Source organism: Ooceraea biroi, chromosome 4 (genome assembly GCF_003672135.1).
Source record: "Ooceraea biroi isolate clonal line C1 chromosome 4, Obir_v5.4, whole genome shotgun sequence".
NCBI classification, from domain to species: domain Eukaryota; kingdom Metazoa; phylum Arthropoda; class Insecta; order Hymenoptera; family Formicidae; genus Ooceraea; species Ooceraea biroi.
The window spans coordinates 4,328,749-4,352,288 of record NC_039509.1 but is presented as its reverse complement, the minus strand read 5'-3'; the positions used below and the strand labels follow the sequence as shown (position 1 = coordinate 4,352,288).

Below are 23,540 nucleotides of genomic sequence, written 5' to 3'. Positions count from 1 at the left end.
GTGTGTGTTTTGCATGTAAATTATTATTTAATACAATATGATTTAGAGCATAGATTATTATACATATATAATCATAACTGATAGAATAAATGAACGGAATATTACAACGTCTATGTGATTAACGTATATAGAATTCTCTTTAAAAATAATTAATAGCCTTTATTAAATACAATTTTTGCGTTAACGAAATTAAAAATTGGATTATTTTAATATCAAAATTAGGTATTAAATTCAAATTATTCTATCTATTAATCTAAAGAACAAGACTTATCGATATTACAAAGTGTATCGATAGTATAAATACGCATGTATTCAGACGCTGACGATTCATATTACGCGAATATTTCTCTCACATAATATAAACAATAATGATAATAATTTATGCACTATATTAACATATAAAAAAAGATGTAACTTCTTTTCTTCACCAGTGTATCCAATATAATAGAATGGAAATAAACAGTCAACCGTACTGGCAATATTCACTTTAATTAATTTAATTCTATCTACTTACTGTTGTGGTTATTACATTTTAGATAATGACTTTATGTTGCCACTATTGTCATCTTTATGTATAATATTGTGAGTTTTTCCACCTGAAGAGGACCAGAACCAATGGTCGAAACGTTGTGGGCTATTTTATTTTAATTTATTTTAATTAAAGTGAATATTGCCAGTACGGTTGACTATTTATTTCCATTCTATTAAATTAACATATGTCAATCCATACATATAATTAATATTAAAAACGTGTATTAGAAATTTCAAATTTTATGAGTCAATTAAGCGCGCGTAATCGACTTCAGGAAATTATAAAAGGATAATAATTATTAGTCAAATATATCAATTATAATTAATTAATTATGCTACACATAATTTTTTGACGAAGCCTCTGATTTCTGTGCAAAGATGAGTTCGTCAAGATTGCCTGCTAAACGAAGGCCGTTTCACCACCCTCATGTCGGGCGTACACCAAGAATGACAAATCACGGGGGTGCACGAGAGCCGCATTGCAGGGCACGAAAATTCATCCAGCTTCGAGGCCCGAACCGAAAAAGATCTCGTCATGCTCCCGATACGCGTCTATGTGCATACCATTTGCACGAATACTCACCTCCGTGGACGTCACAGAAGAGCCGCAGATTGTCGCCTTCCACGTATGGCCCGACCGTCGTACCCCGCGTGTTTCCGTTCTCGTCGACGATCGCAATCTTGTGCGGCGGCACTGGAAACGAACACAGAAGACGTTGATACATTTATCGGTCGACGGAGGAATATTCATGAGTGCGCGGGGCTACATTTCTGGTCGCGGCGTCGTCGCGTATCCCCTCGCGATTCGGAGAGGGTGGGTGTTTGGGGTGCGCGATGCGGCGCGCTCATGGTAGCTCAACGGCGGCGGCAGCGACGTCACGAAAAGTCCGATAACACGAAATTGGTATTGGAAGATCGTGCCTGAGATATCGTGACGGCATTAAATTGAAATCTGAAATCGATATCAAGCGAGGCGCGTACAGGCGAGCTTCGCGATGTATTTCTGACAGTCGTACGTATCGCGGGTGATGCGTCCGCTCGCAAGCGGGTCCGAGCGGAGCGCCGATGCACTTCCTCGTTCCCGGGACCAGAAGCTGGGAATTGTCGCGATATCGGATATTGGACGGATGTGGAGTTTGCCGGCGAGCGGAACTTAAAATAATAAGAGCGAGACCACACGCGGGAAACCTGCAGTTTATCGTTTCCCCTCCCGTGTCGTCCACCGTTTCCTTTAATTCTCTCGCGCTGATGAGTTTATCGTTTCGAGGGTTCCTCCGCGCGGCTTTACTCGGTTTACGGGGAAAATCAAATTGCGACGCATTTGTGTAAGGTGAAGAGGTCATTTGGTGGATGGAGTTGCCGGACGATATAATTGGAGAATTACAATCGCAAAAATCACGCCGAAAGACCGGCGCTCAAGAGCACGCTCCACTTGGTGTTCCACCTTATTTTTCTTCCTGGCGGTTTTCTCCCGTTGCATAAAAAATTATTTTAACTGTGCAAAACGTCGGAATTTATTCTCGTCGTTTCTTTCATGGTGCATCAGGCGTGGCAGTTTGAAGCTTTGGAAATCAAAAGCAACTTGGCGCACTTGAATGAAATACAATCGCTTTTTTCAGCTTATGTCAAATGCATTATTATTGTTACCAAGAGAAAAGACCGCGAGTACCGTATGCCTTGATACTCGTTTTGTAATTGTCCTCCGACCTACATACCTATGATTTTAAAAGTATCGTTGACCTTATTACATAGATAGAGAGAGAGAGAGAGAGAGCTTTATTTATATAACGATAATTAAATTTTCTTATATCAGAAAAATATATTCGATATCCTGTTTCATGATAAAAAATGAATTAATACGTTGAATGTACATCGCATCTATCTTTGCAACGTTTTCGTTCCTGCCACTCTGGTTTTTATTGCATTTGTCATCTGTAACGATTTCTGGGTACATGATTATTTAAGCGCATTCGATTCATACGATTTGCTGATTGATTTATTGAATCAGATAATTACAGTCAATCTTGATATCCTTATTCTTAATTACCTAATTTCTGTTAGTATGTTTAATTCCGAATTAAAATGGATCCTCGTCGATGGAAATAGATTCCAAACGAGAAAATCTAATGAGAGAGAGAGAGAGACAATATCGAATCTTGAATCGCTAATACACGTTTTTAAAGACATGTTCTTAATACGTCTTTAGATATGTTGCTGCAGGGGTGCTAACGTCCGCAGTCTCCATCCCTCTTCCTCGAGGACTGCACCTCCGTCTGTCCTCCTCCGCTCTCTGTCCTCCATAATCCTGACAAATGGTATGCGGGAAGGTATCATTTATCGGTATTAGCCTTTGTAGTATTTGCAGTATCACAGTCTCGCCGTGTAATGCGTTACGTATCCCGGACGCTTCCATCCTCTCTCAAGAGGGAAGAGGAACATGATGTACTCGCGTCGATGTCGGTGTTGCCGGCATGCGACTCGTTTTTAAGGACACAGCTCTTCTCTTCTCGTCTCCGTAAAGGACGCAACAGCAGCGGCAACAGCAGCAGGTAGCCTAGCGATGCAACGCGCGCGCGGCCCGGCGCGCCATTAATCCGCGACGAGTCTGACAGTGGCGCACCTGCACTACTGCGCCGTTATTTATTTCCGCGGGAACTACCCTGGCTGCGCTCTATACTGACGAGAATTATCGTGCTTTAATGAAATCGATCCCTCCCCTGGAACTCGATTTATTATCCAATCCGGGCGTGTTTTCACGTTCGATTCGGCGCGACCACTTTCATCCCCAATTATCCGGTCGCGTGTGCGCGGACACGACGGACTCCTCCGATTCCGCGAGATCATTCCGCCGCGTAATCGTTTCTCGTGCATCTCATTTCTCCCGTGAGAGTCTCGGTCCGGCACCGATGATGATAAATTTGTCTCTTTCTTTCTTCCTGTCTCTCTCTCTCTCTCTCTCTCTCTCTCTCTCTCTCTCTCTCTCTTTCTCTCTCTCATTAGCGATTGTGATTAACGTAAAAACAGATCTGGCGTTATTAGCCCGGCGGGCCGAGGCGATCAACGCGCAATGTTGCGCCATTAATATTCCCCCCGTTCGCCCCTTTGCAATTACTAAGGCAGGACATAATTTTCTTAGAATTATGAACGTCAGCGGATATTTACGGTTACGACGATACGCCGCGCCGTATATACTCCGGAAAATATTTCTATTTACAACTCTGCAGAAAAGCCGCGAAGGGAAAGAAAAATTGATTTCGCATTATGCTCCGTCACATCTCTCTGATAAAATGTGAAAGCGATATTCTCAGAGCGCTCAGAGCATTTTTAATAAGCCATCACACGTATATTTCATAAGGCACGCGTCTCATTTGCCATTAAGTCGATCGACTTATTCGAGGCTGAAACGTGCTCGAAACGCTTCGCGGTCGACTACGTACGCTGCATATAACCATCACGCGGAGCTTAGAGCCGATTATATGCAAAATTTCCCGTAAAATATACGCGCACATTATGAAATTATAATAAGTTCTATAGACTAAATACAGTTTTGAATTTCAAGCAAAATTTAAAAGCAAACTTTGTTTCTTTTTCACGTGCGCACACATGAAAGAGATCTTTTTACATAGCACGAAACTTTCATTAGCGCAAATAGTTGTTCTCCCTCCGATGTTCAAACTGTATTGTACAGTTTTCCATAAAAATCCTATTGTCTATAATCAAGTGTTGATCAGACGACATAATCAAACCAAACAACTAACTAAATATATATATAGCGAAATTTTTATATATTTAAAATATTTTGTATATTTTAATATTTAATATTCGCATAATTTGATAAATCAATTCCATTTGCTTTCATCATCCACTATTATCCCTGTTCCTATATTGTCCCTATCTCTCCACCGTTGTTACATTGTTGTCCATTATCGGATTTTTTTTCCGGTACGTGCAACATTAGATTTTGCAATTTACATCGTTTTATATTTTCACTCGAAGAGCTCGCTCACTCGTTGTTACATTCGTGCGTTTCATTCGCGAGATCTCGCTACCAAAACGCGGCCTGGTCAGATTTATTGTTTATAAAGGTTCTCTCTCTCTCTTTCCCTCTTGGTGGTCGCCCGGCATCATCAGCATCGAGGGTGCGGCGACGGGCAGGCTGGCCAGGGGAAGCCCAAAACTGTTTTTCGTGATTAATCGCGCGCTGGGCGGCCGGCCCGGGCGGAAAGAAGGGGTAGTAACGGACGACCGAGCCATCGGGTGGTAATTGTCGTGGCCGCAGTTACCCCGGTTAATTTGAACCGCCAAAAAGTTACTTCCGCCTTTTGCTCCCATCGTGGCCATAAAAAAATTTTACTGCGGTTCTCGCGTATAGCGTGCGCAAATGAAGTCGTATCGGTGCCAACGACGTTTCCGCGCGCGCTCGTTCGCTCGCTCAGCGCTGCAACGCCGTGCTGGATTTGATTTCTGATTCGGACTGGAACTTTGCGTCGCGTGAGAAGTTTCTCCGTTCATCCACGTCCCGATAAATCGACGCCTCGGTGAAATAAAATACGGGCGGGAGCTGCCGTAGAAAGGACTCAAATTGAAATCGCACGCCGTGAATCGCCGGACGTGCACCGCGAGTGCCATTTTTCCGCGAATTCCGTGGAATTCGAGAGCCCGGCGACGTTGCGACGTCGGTCCCTCGATTATTACGAGCGACAGTTCAAGTTTCATTCTAATTAGACACGTGCGAAAGAACGTGACGTGGCCAAAAATGTCGAGCGTAATGGTTCAGCTGTCACGAGAGCGATTTACATAATGTTTCATGCATATTTTGACCTCGCCGCGCGAGCTTCCATCCACGCACTTGTATCAGAAATTCAGAGCTCGCCGAGCCGTTTTTATTCTACATTACGATCGCAATTCCGGCCTTATCATCGCATTTGCTTTACGTCACGCGATCGGTATGCATGGTATGCGTCACGGCCCGATGAAGTTCCGCCGCGGCGAGTTTTTAATTTTCGATACGTGACAACAGGTCGATTAGTCGTACGGGGGACACGCGAAATTGCGTCTGTGATTGAAAAAATATTTCCACGGGAAATGCATAGGGGTGCTCATGGACAAAAGTAAGTTTTTTATTCATAAAGCGTGGGGCGACTGCGCGAAAAAAAATAAAGCGTCTGTCAGCGTTGCACAAAATAAAAAAGAAAAGAGAATTAGGTCGATATACGCGCGCGCGCGTATATACAGACGCGAGCGAGCGTATATATGAATTCTAAAGAGGCGGCAGTTCGTTTCGATTCGTTTCGATTTTCGTCAATGCTGCACCGATGAATAGGGTGATCCGATTCGCGAGCGTGTCTCGTTCTGGCTCCGCTTTCGCCACCCTCCCGTCATAGGATATACGTACGCGCCTTGTCTCACTCTCTCTCTCTCGCTCTGCACTTGCCGAATCAAAACACATTCGTTAATCCCGCGAGATGCGAGCAGGTGTGAAGCGGGCATCCCCATCGCTCGCGCGAGCATCCCCATCGCTCGGTAGGCACATTTTTGCTTGTTCGCAGAAGCGTCACAAAAAACGTATCGATTGCGAAAGTGACGTTCGGATTGCTGCAAGCGCTGTAAAGCGTAGCTAATAAGTGTAACGTTACTCTTTGCCGATAGACGTAGAGAGAAATGTCATGACGCTTGTCTGGTTTGTCTCGTGCAAAATCGCAAAGCTGTTCAAGTTCGTGCATCATGAAGATGCAAAAAACACATTACAACATTGTTTTGTTATTTGAACGTTCATTTCATTCTTTTACTTCTCCATTCTCGAAAATTATCGCATTTTACAATATTAATGTGGACAACTTTTATTAATGTAGAAGTGGAGCAGCAATAATAAAACAGTGAAAAACTCAGGAAATAGAGGCAACTTGTTGAAGCCAATACGTGAATAACGATTATCCGTAAATGCTTTTATGAAACGTCAAATTTATTCTCATAAACGAGGTCTCTATCTCGCGCATGTTATTAAATCAACGATGTGATGGGATTCAGTGTTGGATGACGAGCGCATATTTCGCTTGCAATATTGAAATGCGCTGTGAATTGGAACCTTATATTATCGACAATCCCGTAACGTAACGGCACCAAAAATAAATAATTAAAGAACGAGTTCGTTCACGTTGTTACGACATATATAAGATTAGTGTTGCAGCGGGATAGTAATTTAGATCTACGTGCGCGGAGACTGCGTGCTAATACAGAACAATTTAACTGCAAAACAAACTTAGCTTCCTCATTAATGCTATAGGCGAAAGGGTTTACTCTTCCACTTACAACGACGCAATTTCCTGCGCTCGTTCAGAGGAAACAGCGTGACCCGGAAGCAACGGGTGGAAAAAAGGTACCTCGTGGAAATTATAGCGAGGAAGCAATCACTGTCCCTATAATTCTTTGTATTATTTCCTTTGAAAGGCGACTCAAAAAGCAGACGGTTCCAATTTATACCTTTGATTTGCAAGCACATTTTATCCGATATCACTTGTCTGCAGCAATGCTTCAGATATTATACTGATTTCCATTGTGATACACGTTGTCTGTGTGTAACGCAGTTATTTAGTACCGGTGAGTGATTTAAATAACCTCATGTTTCCATCAGTCCGGAACATTTCCTCCTTTTTACATCGCAACATTCAGCTCGAACGATTCTTAAACAAACTCCAACTTTATCCATCTTTTGAAATAAAATTCGCTACCGTTTGTCCGAAGTTATAACATAAAAATATTAAAGCCTCCATTCGGTAAAAACTCGTGAACACAAACGAAAGTCTCTGCTTTTGCCGATTATTTGCGAGTTTATTCATTTCAACAGACAAATAACTTGAATTCCGCAGTTCACGACTATTCTCTTTATCGCTTTATTCTCGTTTGTAACATTTGCGCGCGTGGTGAGAGCAATTCTCGATATTACACGCTTGTCACGTTACGTCCTCTCAATTACGACGTCGCTCAGGATGGACGGCCTTTTCGCAGCCTGATTTTCCATTTGTCGATCTGTCTCGGCCAGAGAGAGGTATCCCACCGAGCTGACTCAGGCGGATTCAGGTCGAAATTATCCCGTTCGAACACTTGTAGGCATCCGCTGCCACAGCTCGTCACGATGAACTTGAAGACCCCATTACAATAATTGCTTCACATACGGTAGCTGCTCTATTTGTCGCCGACAACGAAAAGCTGCACCGCGCCGCTTTTCCTCGCCATCTTGGCGCGTTGGTGTTTGTATTATAGTATCGCAGTCACGTGGAACATAACGTCTCCACGTGTCTACGAGCATTTACCGGAACAATATCGTAGTCCAACACGACGAGTTGCATGCAAGTAACGTGCTTGGTAGCACTATTCGACGTATCCCCGGGACCAAATTAACTTGTTGAATGCCAAGAGTTTTGATCGCGAAAGCCTGGCTGAAAATTGTCTGCCTTGTCGAGCATCGAGATAAGTAAACAGTGTGTTTTCGACAAGTGTACTCATGTCACGTCGTTTAGCGTCACTCTCGAAACGTAAAACATGTAGCTCCGCGAACGCGGCTGATTGCATCTATATGAATGTGACGCGACGACGATGTGATGGCACTCGATAATAATTTCCGCGGCGTTCAACGACGACAATTTCATGAGCAACGCGACGTGAACAATGTTCTCTCCGAGGCGCGATTTTAACGATTCGTCCTGTTCGCAATTGTCAACGCGAACAATGACGGTAACGTGCACCGCGTCTGAACGTTCCTGAACGGAAACGATAGTGCTCGCACCAGCATTAGCAACGATTTTCACGCTGGAACCTCCATACGTCCGGCGAAACCTCAGGATCAGTGTCGAATGCCGAAGGGTGCAGTAATATACGAAAAACCGGCTGGGTGTGAGGGAACAGAGACAGAACCCAGAAAGCCGAGAAAGGAGGTGGAGACGACAGGCAGGAGCGGAGGGTGTGTATCGCACAGTGTAATATCCGCTCTCGTGTATCGCTCTTGCACATATACAAGCGACCGGCTTTGGTCCCGGTACGTGCTCGGGCCAGGAGCCATGTACACGCCGTAGATACACATCCGGTATAATCCGACGGCGAGGTTCGAACGAAACAACGGGCTTGTCGAAGCGCGTTCTCCACCACCAAGCCCCACAACCACCGGCGACGATTCTTCGTTTTCACTCCCTTTCTTCTCATTCCGATGGCCTTTTTGCGCCGTTCTCACCGCTAATACGCTTGTATTTCCATCTGAATCCTCTTTCTCTCTCTCTCTCGTCGTCCTCCGTAATCTTTCACGTTTCGCTGCCTGCAGAGAGCAAGGAAGACGGGAATGTAGAACGAGATTTCGGTCCCGGGACAACCGAGACGGTACGAGAAGCACGAACAAGGGGCTCACTCCCTTGCTTCTTCATCTTACGCGGGTATAAGATTGTTCTGCCGTGTCGAAAGCATCGGTCTTCCGCTACATCGGCCGACATGTAGCGTGGAAGTCCACGCTCGCGAGCGGGAAATAGGGTGTGAACGAATTTTCGGCCGAATCGAACATATCGCACGGGAAAGGTCACGTTATTTCTGATATATTAGATATATTACTTCCGCTCACCGCTGTCCATTTGCGGCACGTCACGTTTGGAGATTAGTTCGGAAGGACATTAACTGGTTCGCAGAGGCGCAAAATTATCTTGAAAATGCACACATGTAATTTCGAATACTGTAACGCGATAGTAATACGTGCGACCTTATCGTTGGATGGATTTTTGAATAAATTTTAATGCCGCGTGATGTAATGCATCGTGTGACAAATGATTCTTTTACGATTCCTTATTTTCTCCGAAATTTCGTTATCTGGCTCGTTCGTATCGTATCAATCCATTAAATCATACCATCAGCAAATTGCAATGGCCCTTTATATATGAAAAAAGGAAACGCAGCTGTGGTCCACTGGGATGATTGCTGTGGTGCTGATGACATATGCGATAGTATTAATTAATCCACGCATGCAACCCGAAAAGGATACGATGATGTGCAGCGATGCGATCCAAAGAGGACACAAAAACTTAATCAGCGTGGATCCAATCACATTACCTTCCGCCTCATTACCGTAACATTAACGTTCGTAATTAATTAACCAAGCATCGGGCAGTGTATCGTTTGAATTGAGCACGCACGCCTTTGACAGAACGCACAAATCCTGCCTCGATGACGGCGTAATTACGCGTTCATCGCGCGCACCGCAGGATTGAAAGGGAAAAAGCAACGCGCGAGGAAATGGATGAACGGAACTCCGCGCTATCGAGCATGCATCGAGTAGGCACGTGTAGGCGAAGCACGTGCACGTTATCTTGCACACGCACGTATGAATATTCAAATTTCGACGCGACTGTTATATAATTCAACGCCAATTCGAGATAAGTCTCATAACCAATCGACCGTGGCCCGATTAATGTGCGCTCGCCCGGTATCGTTTAATTAAATACACGTGACGACGAGCGAAGCGAATTCGCACGGATGCTTCTCTGGGAGAAGGGAGATAGAGAAAGAGAGCGTGATATGAAGTTTCTGCGATATGAAGAGAGAAAGAGAGAGAGAGAGAGAGAGAGAGAGAGAGAGAGAGAGAGAGAGAGAGGGACAATATCAGGAGATGGAACGGAATACGCAAAATCCTCTGACTTTTTTCTTCCTGAATGATTGTGGTTTACCCCTCGGACGTGATTTCGAAAAATGAGAATTTTTTTGCCGAATCCCGTTTAATATTCAAGATCGGCGGAGACCATTACGAGCGGTGCTCTCTCGTTCTTTCTCACGGCAGACGGTACATCTCCCGCAATATCGCTCAGCGTTACTCGTGAATATTTTACTCTCGTATATTTCGTGCTTGACGGAAATATCTAACATATCTAAAGAAAGGACTGAAACGGCGAAGCGTACAGCAAATATTTCTCGTCGAGCTGCAGGAAGATATTTGCGCGCAGCTCCGCGTGGATTTTGCCGACCGCGTCCGTCAAGGAATGCCAAAACTACGTGAATGATGCGAAAAATGTAGAAAGCTATGGGGAAATGCGCGCCATTTAATTGCCGCTGAAACGTTCGCTGAGAAGACAGGTTCCGGATGTACACGTCTAAAGGTCTTTAATAAACTACGCGCTGTTTTGAATCATGAAAAGCAGGTGATTTTAGAAATCCTCTGCGCGGCTCACTTTGGGTCGCAACGTCGCAAGAAGCGGAGAAATTCCGAGAAGATATACAAACTATTACTATGATTCGTGCCATCGTGAGTAATTTCTCGTTAATTAAATTATTCTAGTCCGATAAATCAGGCTTCGGAAATGTGGTTGAAACTTTGTTAGCCCGGATATCTGATGTAGAAAGCCAAGATAATTCTCGATAATGTTCTCTCTCCCTCTCTCTCTCTCTCTCTCTGCTATGGTTTTAGCTGAATCTCAAACATTAAAAACGCTATTTTATTTTTACTACACAAAAAATTAAAATTAAGTAACACGATCGATCTCGCGCTTATTGAGAAAGAGATAAGCAAGTCAAAAACATGAAATTAAAGTAACCATTACAAAATTACAAGTTCAACATTTCCAAGACCATCTCAATCAGTAAGCGGGTACAACACAGTCATAGAGTTCATGGTATATATCGATCAATACCAGTCCATCGCCGTCAATTAATCGGAGTTCTTGAACCCACGTGACTTCATCAATATCGGAACTATGCAGTTCTTGCACGAGGATATTCGATTGTCGCCTCCAGTCGGACGTCGCGCGAGCTCCTGGTGCGCGTTACAAGAAAGATTCTTTGTTCCGCAACACAGGGACCACGCCAAGATTCGAACACGGCGGACGGCCACTAAATCATCGGGCGTCGCGTTAGGGGCGAGAGTTCGCGATCGTTACCGCGGTGACATTTCTTGTCCTCCCGATAGTCGGCCGGGAGAGAACTTTCCGTCCGGCTTCGTCGCGGACGAACCCCCTTCGCCAACTCCCCTTCCGGGAGAGCGTTTCTTACGGCGTGACGAACCGCAGAACGAGCGAGTGGAAAACTTTCTAGCGACTTCTGCGCCTCGAAAGTCTGCTCGCCTCGCCTCGCGAAAGAAGACAAGGAGAGAGCAATCCACCTACATCACGAGAGCAAAGTCACGAGTATTTTTGCCCGGCTAAGATTCAAGTACGTACTGCAACGACGTACGTGCAAGAGGCACTTGCTCCTCGAGCGCAACTTCGCCGGCGACGAGGACAGCTGACGGAGGAGGACGAGGACAGTCTGGACAAACACGCGTCATCTTAATTCCGACGTTGCGGCCGCGCGGCATCCCTCGGCTTCATCTCCCGGGTTTAGCCATCCCGTGGAGGTATGTGTACTCGCGCGATCAAGGCGCGCGCGGCCACGAACCGCCGGCAAATACCAGCCGAATCCGCTCTGTATGCGAACAGCTGCGCTGCGAATCCGCGTGGATCCGCGCGGAGCTCTGTCCGCCGGCGTCCTAGCGTATCGGACGTATTTGTTCTGCGGATACGACAACGTGGCGGCCGTATCCGCCGGGATAATTAATCACACCGGAGGAGTGGCACGCTGTTACACCGACTTCGACGGGTGACACAATGTAGCAGACGCAATTCCGCGCCGCGACCAAGTTTCCCACTCCCACGTCGCTCTTTTTGAAAAATCGACGTCATTCTTTATACTGCGTCAAACGGGATTTTTTTCCCTTTTGGTCGCTTCGCGCGACGGGAATAAGCAGATGCGCTTTGATTTATGACGACCGTAGCAGTCGACGTGCGGAGTTTCGACGCGTAATGTGATGTGGGACTGCCTCGGTCGAATGGGCCGACCGATTCGAGGGTGTTTTCCGTGAAATCATTGATTTCCAACGTGCTCTTTTCAATTCCGGAACGTTATCGTGGTGAATTAACTTGATACTTGTGCCGATCAGAAATAATTTTCTGTCACAGCGTTACCGTTTAATTACAAGCGCGTCGAGCGGAGCGTGTCGAGCGGAACGCAGTTCATCGTAGCCGATAACGGGAAATCCTTCTGCAGCTTAAATTCCCTCGTTGATATTCCGGCTATGTATCATGTACGTAAATCTCCTGCGGCGGTACGTCCGAAAAGTTTCCTCTCTTCGTTGAATGTTTCAGATTTCTACTCGGTTAATCCTATGGAGCGCTTAGATAGAATTGGCATTGGGGTAGGTCGATACGAGGAGAAACTCATCAGTCTTGCCGGGACTTTTATAAAAGTTTTGATGGATTCACTTGCGAAACTTCGCGATAGGAAATCTATTTTACATATTGCGATCGAGTGCACAATGTTATATTCGCCTGTGCACGACGATTTCCACACACTCGTTCGCGATCCTTCATCTCTTTTCTCTTTTTCTGGAAATGTATTTGTTTTCGGACGATTGTCTCATGTTACACATTCGTTCCTGCATACATATAATGGCATGGATATTGGAAATGGAATACAAAAGAGAGCAAAGGTAATATTATTTAATAACAAAATATAGCGAACAAAGCTAACAACTTTCTCATTATTTCATATTTCATCAACTCGTACATATTATATTATGCTTTTGTTTAAGAAACTAATATATAAATGATATAAAAATAATAAAAATATATAAATGTATGTATATAAATATATACATTTCCCGGACGAATTATTCAGAGATAATTTAATAATGTTATGCAAAGTTAAAGTTATGCAACCGTGCAATTCGCCCTTTGATACCATGCTCTTTGATTCTCCGTGTCATTCTCGAGTCAGTGGCATGCTTCCGACTTAGGAGTGTTTCAATGGAATCTCTCAGAACGTGATACACGCAAATGCTCTCGACAGTCGGCGTGGATCGATAATTCCGCGCTTCATTGGCCGGCAGCGAATAAGTATATTCCCTTAATGACTTTCGCGCACCACCCTCTTGTCCGATTGCGTTTTCCGTAAAATTCGAAAAACGAGTTGGAGAACCGAACGCCTCCGCTCCTCCATGTAACACGCCGAGAGTTTCCGATACCCGCCACCAAGATCCTCAGCTTCTCTTCCGCTTGCGCGCGGACCACCCCTTCACCGAATTAACATTGGAGGCGCGCGCGAATGCATTCGTTTGCTCTCCAGTTCTACTTAACCGATCTTGAGCGCGTCGATTAGTCTTCCGAGCGTTCCTACAGTTTTTCAGAATAACGGAACGCCGCAGACGAAAAAGCGAGGCGAGGCAGGATGCAAGAAGAATGGAATAAGGAATGAGAAACCCGTAGCAATTATTTCTCGTATTTCTCTATTTCCGACAGTAAAAGAAAAAGAGAAACGGAGAGAAACAGAGAGAGAGAGGGGGGGGGGAGCGGGAAAGGAAGGACTGGCCGGGGGATGAGTGAGGCGTAAATTCGATAAGAGCGTGATCGTCACGTTTTCGCTGCGAACGCTTTGTGATTTCTGAGTCGTCCATGTATCTACCGGAGTGATGGGGTGGTCGGACCGAGACGATTAAGCTCTTGCTGCAACAGCTCGTGCAACAAAATTTGAACGCCGTTTTCGAAAGGCGCTCTTACACAGCGGCCGCTTGGCTGGACCATCCAAGATCGTTTCCACAATTTGGACGATACTGTGCGCGCCTTTTTTTATGTTCCATTACATCCGACTCCGCGCCGTTATTGTCTTGGCATGAGGCGGCACCGTGTGTTTTATCAACTCGAGAAAGAGAGAGAAGGAGAGTCTTCCGGAGTCGTTTCCGCGTTCCAAATAGCAAAAGCGAAGAGAGCAGCCAACCAGTCCGAAAAAGTCTGCGTATTCGAATACGCGTTCGAGCTTCGACTTCAGTCTGCTCTTAAGAAAGTTTATTTAACCGTTCCTGAAGCCGTCTGGCGAACGCGACACACAGCCGAGCGTTTACTGCCGCGTCTTTGGAGCAGTACAATCGTGTTATTTTATGGCGAAGTGATACTCGATGTTTATGTCCGGGTAATATTTTCGTTGCGAGAGCGCTCGACGCATATTGAACTGTTCCGACTATTCCGGAGCGCCGGAAATGTCATGGAGAAGTCGCACTCTTCCTTGTTGCGAAGAGCTGGAAGTATAACCAGATGGCATATGCATGTCTTGAATTTAAAAGTTGATTAAAGATTAACATGACAATCGACTTGTTAGAGCCGCAAAAATATTTAAGACCGCTTTGTCTTGACAGAATTCGAATTCGCGGTTCAATCGAATATCTAATCATGCGAATATTTAGATATTGTTAGCAAAGCTCACGATCGTATACCTTTGCGATGTAACGTCTCTCGTGATGAAAGGATTGATACAAAAATTCAGCGAACAATGGTCGCAGTCGTAAGGAAACGTGGCAACCCTGTGTCACCCTGTATCCCATCGCGACTCGATTCATCAAGCGGACAATCGGGCGAGTGGAGCGCGAAAAAGCTCGTACACCCGAGTAACAAATGTTGCAAAGAAATGATTCGAGGAAATAGCGAAGGGAAACTCGAAGTCGGGTAAACTCCCGGAAGACTTATGACGATGAACGCTTCCGCGGGCCCGCAATTTTTCATCGCGCTACGCGCGCCGCGTTTCCATCATGACGTTTCAATTCCGCAAAATAAACGGAACGTTTAATGCAACGCGCCCCCCGCGACAATTAACTCGACGTCTAACCGCTTCGTCTCCCCTGCCCGCGCGCAAGTTACATTTGCGCGTTTATTTACAACGCAACTTCCAGCACAAACTAAAAACTCGATTGTACGCTCCAATATTTATTTGCGTACATTTGCGCTCGTTGTTTCCGCGCGAACGAATGCATTCACGTATACGCGCAGCTGCGTATACGTCAATTTCAGAAATGGATCAGTGCGCTCTCCCACCCTTGCGCGCTATCGTACCGTACTTTTACGCATCCCTGTCATAATAACTTAATAGCGTGCGCAAATAGCGTGCTATCCCGTGCGATGCGATAAGGATAGGACGAACAGTACGGTTGCCAGTGGATGCAATAACTCACGAAAAACATGTAAACAGGATAGGTGCGGATAACATCGCTTTCCGACTTTTGCGATATTCGGTGGATATCTAATTAAACTTTTCATTAAATTTTCGGGGGAGAATACGTTGAGTAAACCACCGTTTACTCGCTTACGGTGTTTCCGACGGCGTGTCGGAACCGCGCGGAAGGAAAAGCAGCTTGTATATCACTTAGAAAATTTCAGTTCCGCGGAATAGAACTCAAACTCGAGCCAGCCGAGAGAGGTAGCTCGAGTTCCATCTGCGGAATCTCTCTCTCTCTCTCTCTCTTTCTTTTGCTCTCTTTGTTTCTCTGCGAGAGGGTACTGTTTACCACACGGTGTATATGATAATAAAAAAAGAATATCCGAGCGTTATATGCACGGAGCAATCCTTTCATCGAAAGTTACGCGGTTCTTTCCCGGCTTCAAGAACCTGAGCACTCCGCACAGGCACCACAGCGCGCAGTAAAATTTATGCGCGCATTTTCCACCGAGATCTACCCTTGTCGTTCCGTTTGAATTCATCTGCGTCTGAGATCCGAAGTGATGCCAAGATACTCGCGCGCGCTCGTTATGGAAGAGTCACCCCCGACGATCGAGATAACAACGGAGCGTAACAACCCTTCGCGGTTGCCGCATTACAAGGGTGCAACCTCGCACACGTACGCATCGCCCGTCACACGTTCGGCGTTTTAATAAAGATATTTCACGGGAATATACCACCTACTTTGCATCAAGAGAGAGGGAGAGAGAGGGAAAAGGGGAGAGAGGCGGCGGCGAACGTAAAAAGGAAAACTAGAGCACGGTGAGACATTCATCCACTAAAGATGTCTCGGATCCCGACGCACGCGGTAACGATCTATCCGCCGCGAATTCGCGACGTTAGAGTCGCATTTAAGGGGATGAATAAAAGGGTGAGTGAGCAAGCAGGAATTTCGGCAATACCTGCCCGAATTGGATTTTCCTTCTGTCGATTGATGAGAGAGAGAGGGCCCAAGTTCTCGTGGCCCACAGATCGAGAGAAATCCCCATTCCCGTTCAAGTGGCTGCATCGGTTGTCCCCTCTGGGGAGGGGTAGCAGGGATGCGCGCGTGCTTAGAAGTAAAATACTATTAAAAGTTGGCGCACGGAAGAAAGGCGCGAGCACGAGCGCGAGCAAATCCAGATCAATTACCTTTCGAGAAGAACAATTCGAGCGTAAGGCATTGGCGGATACTGAAAACTTTGCTTCCTCCTCCTCCCCCTTTCCCACATCCACTACCTACCTCGGTCCTTTCTTGGGGTGGATCTCCATTCGTAACTTTCGAGCGAGCAAATCGAACGTATTCAGCGGCGCGGGAGTCTCCGAAGGTCCTCCGTAGATTATACAGCATATACAGGGTGTCTCAACTAGAATCTGCTGAATCATGGTCCCGCAATTTTAATATTTAAATTAATCCAGTTACGGAATTCTTTCATAAACTTCCTTCGATCAGGGCGCGACACGAATTATTTTCCGTACAATTGCTTGTCAATGCGCACCTCCAATCGGCAGAATTGTCATGCTGCATTCCGATTACATTGTTCCCGTCATGACGTAAGATCGCCCGAAGCTGCCGCTGGTCCCCGATGGTGGTTCTAACTTCGTAATCGAATCATACCGTGGGATGTTACAGGCGACCTTTATTCGCTTATAATCATTTGAATAACGCGTCTCCGAAATCTGCCGTACGCATTCGTGAGCACCATGTATATATGCATGAAAGGAGGGAAGCTACGGAGAAAACTTGGCCTGAATCGCGTCGAGGATGTCGGATTGGCCAGGCGGAGTCTTATAATCCGCTTTAGAATCATTATTGCTCTAGTTTTACGGTTACCGCCGCGGTTAATTTTTATCCCGATCATTATAACGCAGCCTCGAAAGTATATATATATATATATGTTACGCGTATATACAGGGTGTCCCGGGTTTTAACCGACAAACTGCGGGAGCATATTCTACTAGTGGAAATAAGAAAAAATTCTTATATCGAGTTTGCTTAGAAATGCTTTATTACAAAGTTATAAACCAATATTGAAAAGAAATATGAGATAAGTAACAACGGAACATAGTGTAGAATTTGGAAGGTCGAAGATGTTTATGTTACGTGTATTCACATGTATTCATGTTCACTATGTTGAAACGATTCAGTATGATTGTTACTTTCACAATAGTAGTTGTTAGATTTCAATCGTCGTGTGAACTAGCAATTACTATCAGAATGCCAAAAGTGTTTTCAAATGAGGAATACACTGATATTGATTTCGTGTACGGATTCTGTGACGGAAATGCACGAGCTGCCGTACGAGAGTATCAACGTAGATTTCCTAACAGGAGAGTACCAGATAGATTTAAAGCAACGAATTACTAATTCAGTTACTGAGATGCAACAAAATTTTCAGGAATGTCGTACTGTAACAAATTCTGTACTACGTCGATGTCTAGCTTGTATCGATGTGCAAGGACAACATTTTGAAATGCGTCACTAAATCATTGCGTAGATAATTTTTATTTTTGTGAAAAAATCCGTTGTTACTTATCTGATATTTCTTTTCAATATTGGTTTATAACTTTGTAATAAAGCATTTCTAAGCAAACTCGATATAAGAATTTTTTCTTATTTCCACTAGTAGAATATGCTCCCGCAGTTTGTCGGTTAAAACCCGGGACACCCTGTATACATACGTTTTTAGATTTTACTGCGGCAGTCGCATTCATTAGAGGGCGAGGGAGAACGAAACGGGAGCGCGGTCATAATCTTAAGAATAATTATCCTCGTTGAAAATTCACGGATTAAGAGGGTAACGATAATCATACTTGAGTTTATCCCGATCTCGCGCCGGCCAAAACCGATTGCGATGTATCATCTCTCTATCGCGCGGCACGCCAGATGCGGCCCGCGCGCGGCTGCTTCAGTGCTCACAAGCTTTCTCAGGGTATTATTATTTCCTTGGGAAATCTCCCTGGAATATGGCCTCGGACTTCAGCGGGATAAAACGCTCCCCTTCTTTATCCCTGAAAAGTTCATATTTCCGCGCTCGACCGATTTTTATTTCGTCCGGCAGTCCGTAATTTCATCCACTCGCCGAAGGGCGAGTTGATTCGGGTAAATATAAGTTCCGAGACTAACACGTTCCGTTGGCACTTCTCTTTCTCTCTCTTTTCTTTTTTCTCCTTTCTCTCCATCATTCGACGTGCCGACCTACGGTTTCCAATAAACCGTAGGGTTCCTAAGAACGCGCTCGCCACGGCCGAGTGAACTTATAGCGGATTTACACGAGTCGAGTGGTGCTGTATCGCGTATCGACTGCCTGTCGATCCGACATTACGTCTGTTGTTTTGCGCCGAACTCGATACCCCGCACTGGTTCACGTAACCGAGCAGGGAAGAATTGGTCACACTGTTGCTTCAATATTGGAACTTGAACACCGGTGATATCGACACCGACATTCTGTAGCGGGCACCGTGACGGATATCCCCGCGCCATGGAAAATTTGCCAACTTACTCGGTCGTCCGCCTCCCTTAAAAAGGGAAAGAGAGAGAAAGAAAGAGTGCGCTGTACATGTCGCTTCCTCCCCGTTTCAATACCGACTCGGTGGTGCGCGCCGAGACGAATGGCCTGTCGCCCGAAACTTCCGGCCGTGAGCAAGTCCGAACGCGAATTGTTCGCGAGAAGACGATTTTTCGTCATCTCGCCGTTTGTCTTGCGGAGCCGCGCGATCCCATGCGACACAGCCTAAACATGGCAAATCTCAGCCGATACCGGCTCGCTGTCGCTAATCAAAATTTTCGACACTTTGCGTGCAGCCATCACGCGCAACGACTTTGAATTTACAGCGAAGAAAGACTACTTCATTGAATGAGGACTGCGAATCCCTCGCTGTATTATTTTTTTCGCAGTAATTATACTTGATCATGACGAAGTATCGCGCTGGATAAACTGCCCATTAATGAGAACGCGAGCACAAAGCGAATTCTGGAGATACACCTGCCTCGCGTGCATTAATCACCCTGCAATGCAGGAGGCGGCCGCGGGGAGGAGGGACGTCATACGTCGCGCACTTGAAATGAAATATTTTCCTTGGCGATGAGGCAAACGTCGAGCCCACCCTCTTTCTTGTTTATTGTTGCACGCCACAACGATGAGTCGCGCGTCGGAAATGGAGTTTCCATGACTCAACGATATCGGATGGTGCGAAGAGACGAGAGAGGTGAGACGCGCCGTCACATTCTACGCGGGGATGTTGCACCGCCGCGTCAACAAATGCGGAGGAGGAAACACTTGCAGAATGCTAGCAGGATGCTTCCTTTCCGCAACGGCGAGTAGCTTGTTTTCGTCCTCACGCGCGATTCCGATTATCACGATTGTCACAAAGCCGTACCGACGCGATGTGACGGTTATTATCAGCAGTTATGCCTGATCTTTTTCGGAGTAGAAGAAGAGAAGCTATTTTTTCCTGCGTGGTTCCATTCTCTCCTCACTTTGAAGAAACAACGGTTCAAGAAGATAAATGCGCTCGCTCCCCGCGTAGCTCGACTTCGAGGAAGTCTTAATGCGGAGAGCCGCCATTTCTTTAGAGTTTTTTGTGCCGATTTCTGGTTTTCCCGTTGGTTACTCGAAAACCACCTTATCTTCACTTTGCCCGTATTTTATGAAACCCTAAAGCATGATATAATATCTCTGCTTAAACGAGAACTGATAGGTATATATATCGGGCGGAGCCGGCTTTAGCTACGGTTTGGGACCGCACTCCGAGCCATTCCTCTTTCTTTATTACGGGAGTATAGAATTTTAAAAGTCGCCCGTAACTCCGTAACCCAGTAACGTTAAAATTAAATGCGAAACCGCGGGCCGGTCATTTTAATTTCATCGGTAATAATAATTAAACTGCGCTCTTGTACGCCGTTGCGCATGGTTAATCCGACGATTGTTAATCCGATAATTATTAAAGAACACGTAATGAAATATTTGCGAGCATTTTCCGATAATGTCGTCATTATTTTGCGAAATCGTAAAATACGCGAGATTTATGGTGGCCCGCGCGCCCGCGTTATCCGCACCGAAATGTCAATATTGGCCGACAGAAATTGCGAGGTATGCCGCGCTGAAATCGGCAGTATCTCGCGGAAAATTTATCGAATTACATTCTATACTTTCGGGACCGGAATACCTTGTATTTCTTCTTGTTCGGCCGCGAAGGGGAGCGCACACCGTCTTGGTACGATAAATGCCCTCGTTTACCAAAGCTTTAACTTTGGGCCAAAGGTCTGGTTCCCGTCGACTGTACGAAACTTTTCACCCTCCTTTATTCCTTTTATTTTTTGCTGGGAACCACTGTCAAACACAAAGTTCCAACGATACAGCAACTTCTGGGCAGCTGTCGTGATACAGGCATCGGTGTCTCTGCCGGAAAATATGACTTTTTGGATATTTACGAACGTCTGTGACGTCGAGATATGAAGACTTTCTTCGGAAGCAATCTCGCGTCCATCGGACTGCGAAGACGTCCACCTTGTGTAACGCGCGATTGCACGCCGAGCTATATTCTCACTCTGTGAAATGAGAGATCCAAGTATTTTTCTCAGTATTATATCTCGTTCGTTATTCTTTTTCTTAAATTAACTATTCAATTATTTTAATCCTACTATGCTTTTTCGCTCTCGCTGTGATTAATTTTTTCAGAAATGAAAACGGGACAGCGAAACTACATTATTCAGTTAATTTTCCAATTTTCAAAAACGTTTATATATTTTCACAATAGCAGGATCTATTCTACCTTCAACAACGTTTACCAGCCGCTGAACGGAAAACGAGCTTTACCTCGGTTACCCGATAATGTATCGCGTTCCAATCGATTCGTTCCCCGCCATACATCCCCCGAACACAAAGTGTGTCGTCTTGAGGATGCAAATTCACGCTACTAATGGTCGGAGTCGCAAACTCGCGTCCTATTTTCAACCACTCGCCGATCTCTTCGCCGACGTTGTCGCGACACTGCATCTGATTCGAGTGCATCTCGCACCTCGCTTCTTTCTCGCGTCATCGGCTCGGTGCATACGCTTCTCCGCGTCCAACTCTTTGACGGCTACGACGCGCAAATACGCGACGGAACGCGGCCACCGCCGTAAAAGCAGTACGATTTAAATTCCTCGAGCGCACCGCCTCACGGCGTCCTCATTCTCATCCGAGACGCGTACACTCGACCCTTCTTCGTCATTGTAGGGTGCAGACGATCGCCATCGTCCACGTAAACAACGATGAATCCTGTCATTCCGACATGTATCCACGCAGGGATGTTATTGGCGATCCAACTGGGAAACGGGAAATCTAGATTTTCCATCGGCTACAGCTGAACTCGCCCTAATTTAATTCGTCGACACAAATTTCTGCATCAATTTGTAGAAACAAAACTGAATCTTCCTTGCGGAAGTTTTGGACAAAAGAAAAATCCGCTGCATATTTTTCGGCGTGGCAGGGGATCATTCATTGTCGGCGGATGCTCCGTTGTATTCTGTTGAGGAGAAAAAACGGAGCGACGTGTAATTTCGCCGGCGAGGCACGTTAATTGGCGTTCATCTGGAAAAGGTTTACCAACAACGGGGGTGTCTACGAGTAAGCACGGCACAGGGACGTGCGAAATGTCGGAGTGGTGTGAGTCGGGGGTGGCGCGCCGGGGTAGCTAATTACCCCGCGGGAAAAATTCCTTGGCGCATGCCGGCCAACGGCGAATCCCGAGGCGACGCACGCTCGCCCGTTGGCGTTTCCATAACTTTTCAACGGGATTGTTAATTGAATTCTTTTTGCTCTCCTTGACCCCCGGTCCTTCTGTTTCTCCCTCATTGCCTTCTCGCCGCTTCCCCGTTTCGTACGTCCGCGTCGCTCCGATGGCCGCTTACTTTATTTCGAATTTATTATGTCGCTTAATTGTCGCTTTTTGCAATTCTTTTGTTTAGCGTGCTGTAAATGCCCGTCACGTCAAACTACAATACAAAATGCCGTCGGAAATAACGCGCGCGTAACGTTAAAAAAAAGTATGGCATTAAGAAAAATAAGTTTTCAAGAACGCCCTAATTAGCGTCTCCTAGTTGAAGTTTATGATTTCATTTGGCGTGAACAAGTCGACGTTCCAGACACGCACGTAAATTGCGTCTTTTTATGTAAAAAAGTAAAATGTTCAAGTCTAAGTAACTGAACTTTGGAAAGGAAAATTTTACGTAGACAAAGTCATGTAGATAAACGTTGAAATGATACAGGCTAATTATAATAAAATAATTTAATATACAAATACGTTCATGTAATTACAGCATTATATACGTCGTTTCCCTAAGGATTATATAAGTCGGCTTTATCGGACTGTCGTAAAAGCAACAAATAATTATATCGTTCCGGTTTGCAACCTGTTGGTTCGCGCGGTGCTTGCTTCATTTTAACAAACATCAAAGGGCTTTAATTCCAGTAAAAGTCCTTTTCGGCGATCATGGGCAATGAGTCTCAAGTTGATCCTAACAGCTCTCTCGCTTTAAGTACTCGCAATATCTTACAACGGTTTTGCAGGAGTAAAGTTGCGAGAACGGTGACACGAAAGCGTAACTTTAAGACGTACTTATACGAGAAGCGCTCGTAAAACTTTCGTGCCATTTTTAGCATAATTGCAATACACGTCGAATAACCGGGTCGAACTCGAGCTAATTAGGTATTAATGAAAGACATAATGATGTACAGCAGTAAGCTTTGGCAAAGTTACAATCGGCTCCATCTTACTCCTCGAACGATCCTCCTCGTGGATCATTGCTGCGAGTAAGAATAGAGCGCTAAACAGGAATAGTGTCTCCCCCATCACGTCTCGGACAACGATAACATAAATTGAGATACAGATTGCCAAGCGGCGATTTACGATCGATTCATTTCAATCGCAAAATTCTAATATTGATCGTTCAATACAATTCGCAAAACCTTTCCAATTTGCGTCTCGGGCTTACGTCGCCGTTCACC

The 23,540-nt window shown here is 45.4% G+C and overlaps 1 protein-coding gene across 1 annotated transcript in view; it reads right to left on the bottom strand.

The window, feature by feature from the left end:
• Positions 1 to 23,540, bottom strand: part of LOC105280531 (neural cell adhesion molecule 2) — a 192,961-nt gene that overhangs the window by 40,041 nt on the left and 129,380 nt on the right. The window contains exon 4 of the mRNA XM_011341145.3: positions 1,115 to 1,225. Coding sequence (XP_011339447.1) covers positions 1,115 to 1,225 — 111 coding nt within the window. The remainder of the gene's footprint in view (positions 1 to 1,114; positions 1,226 to 23,540) is intronic.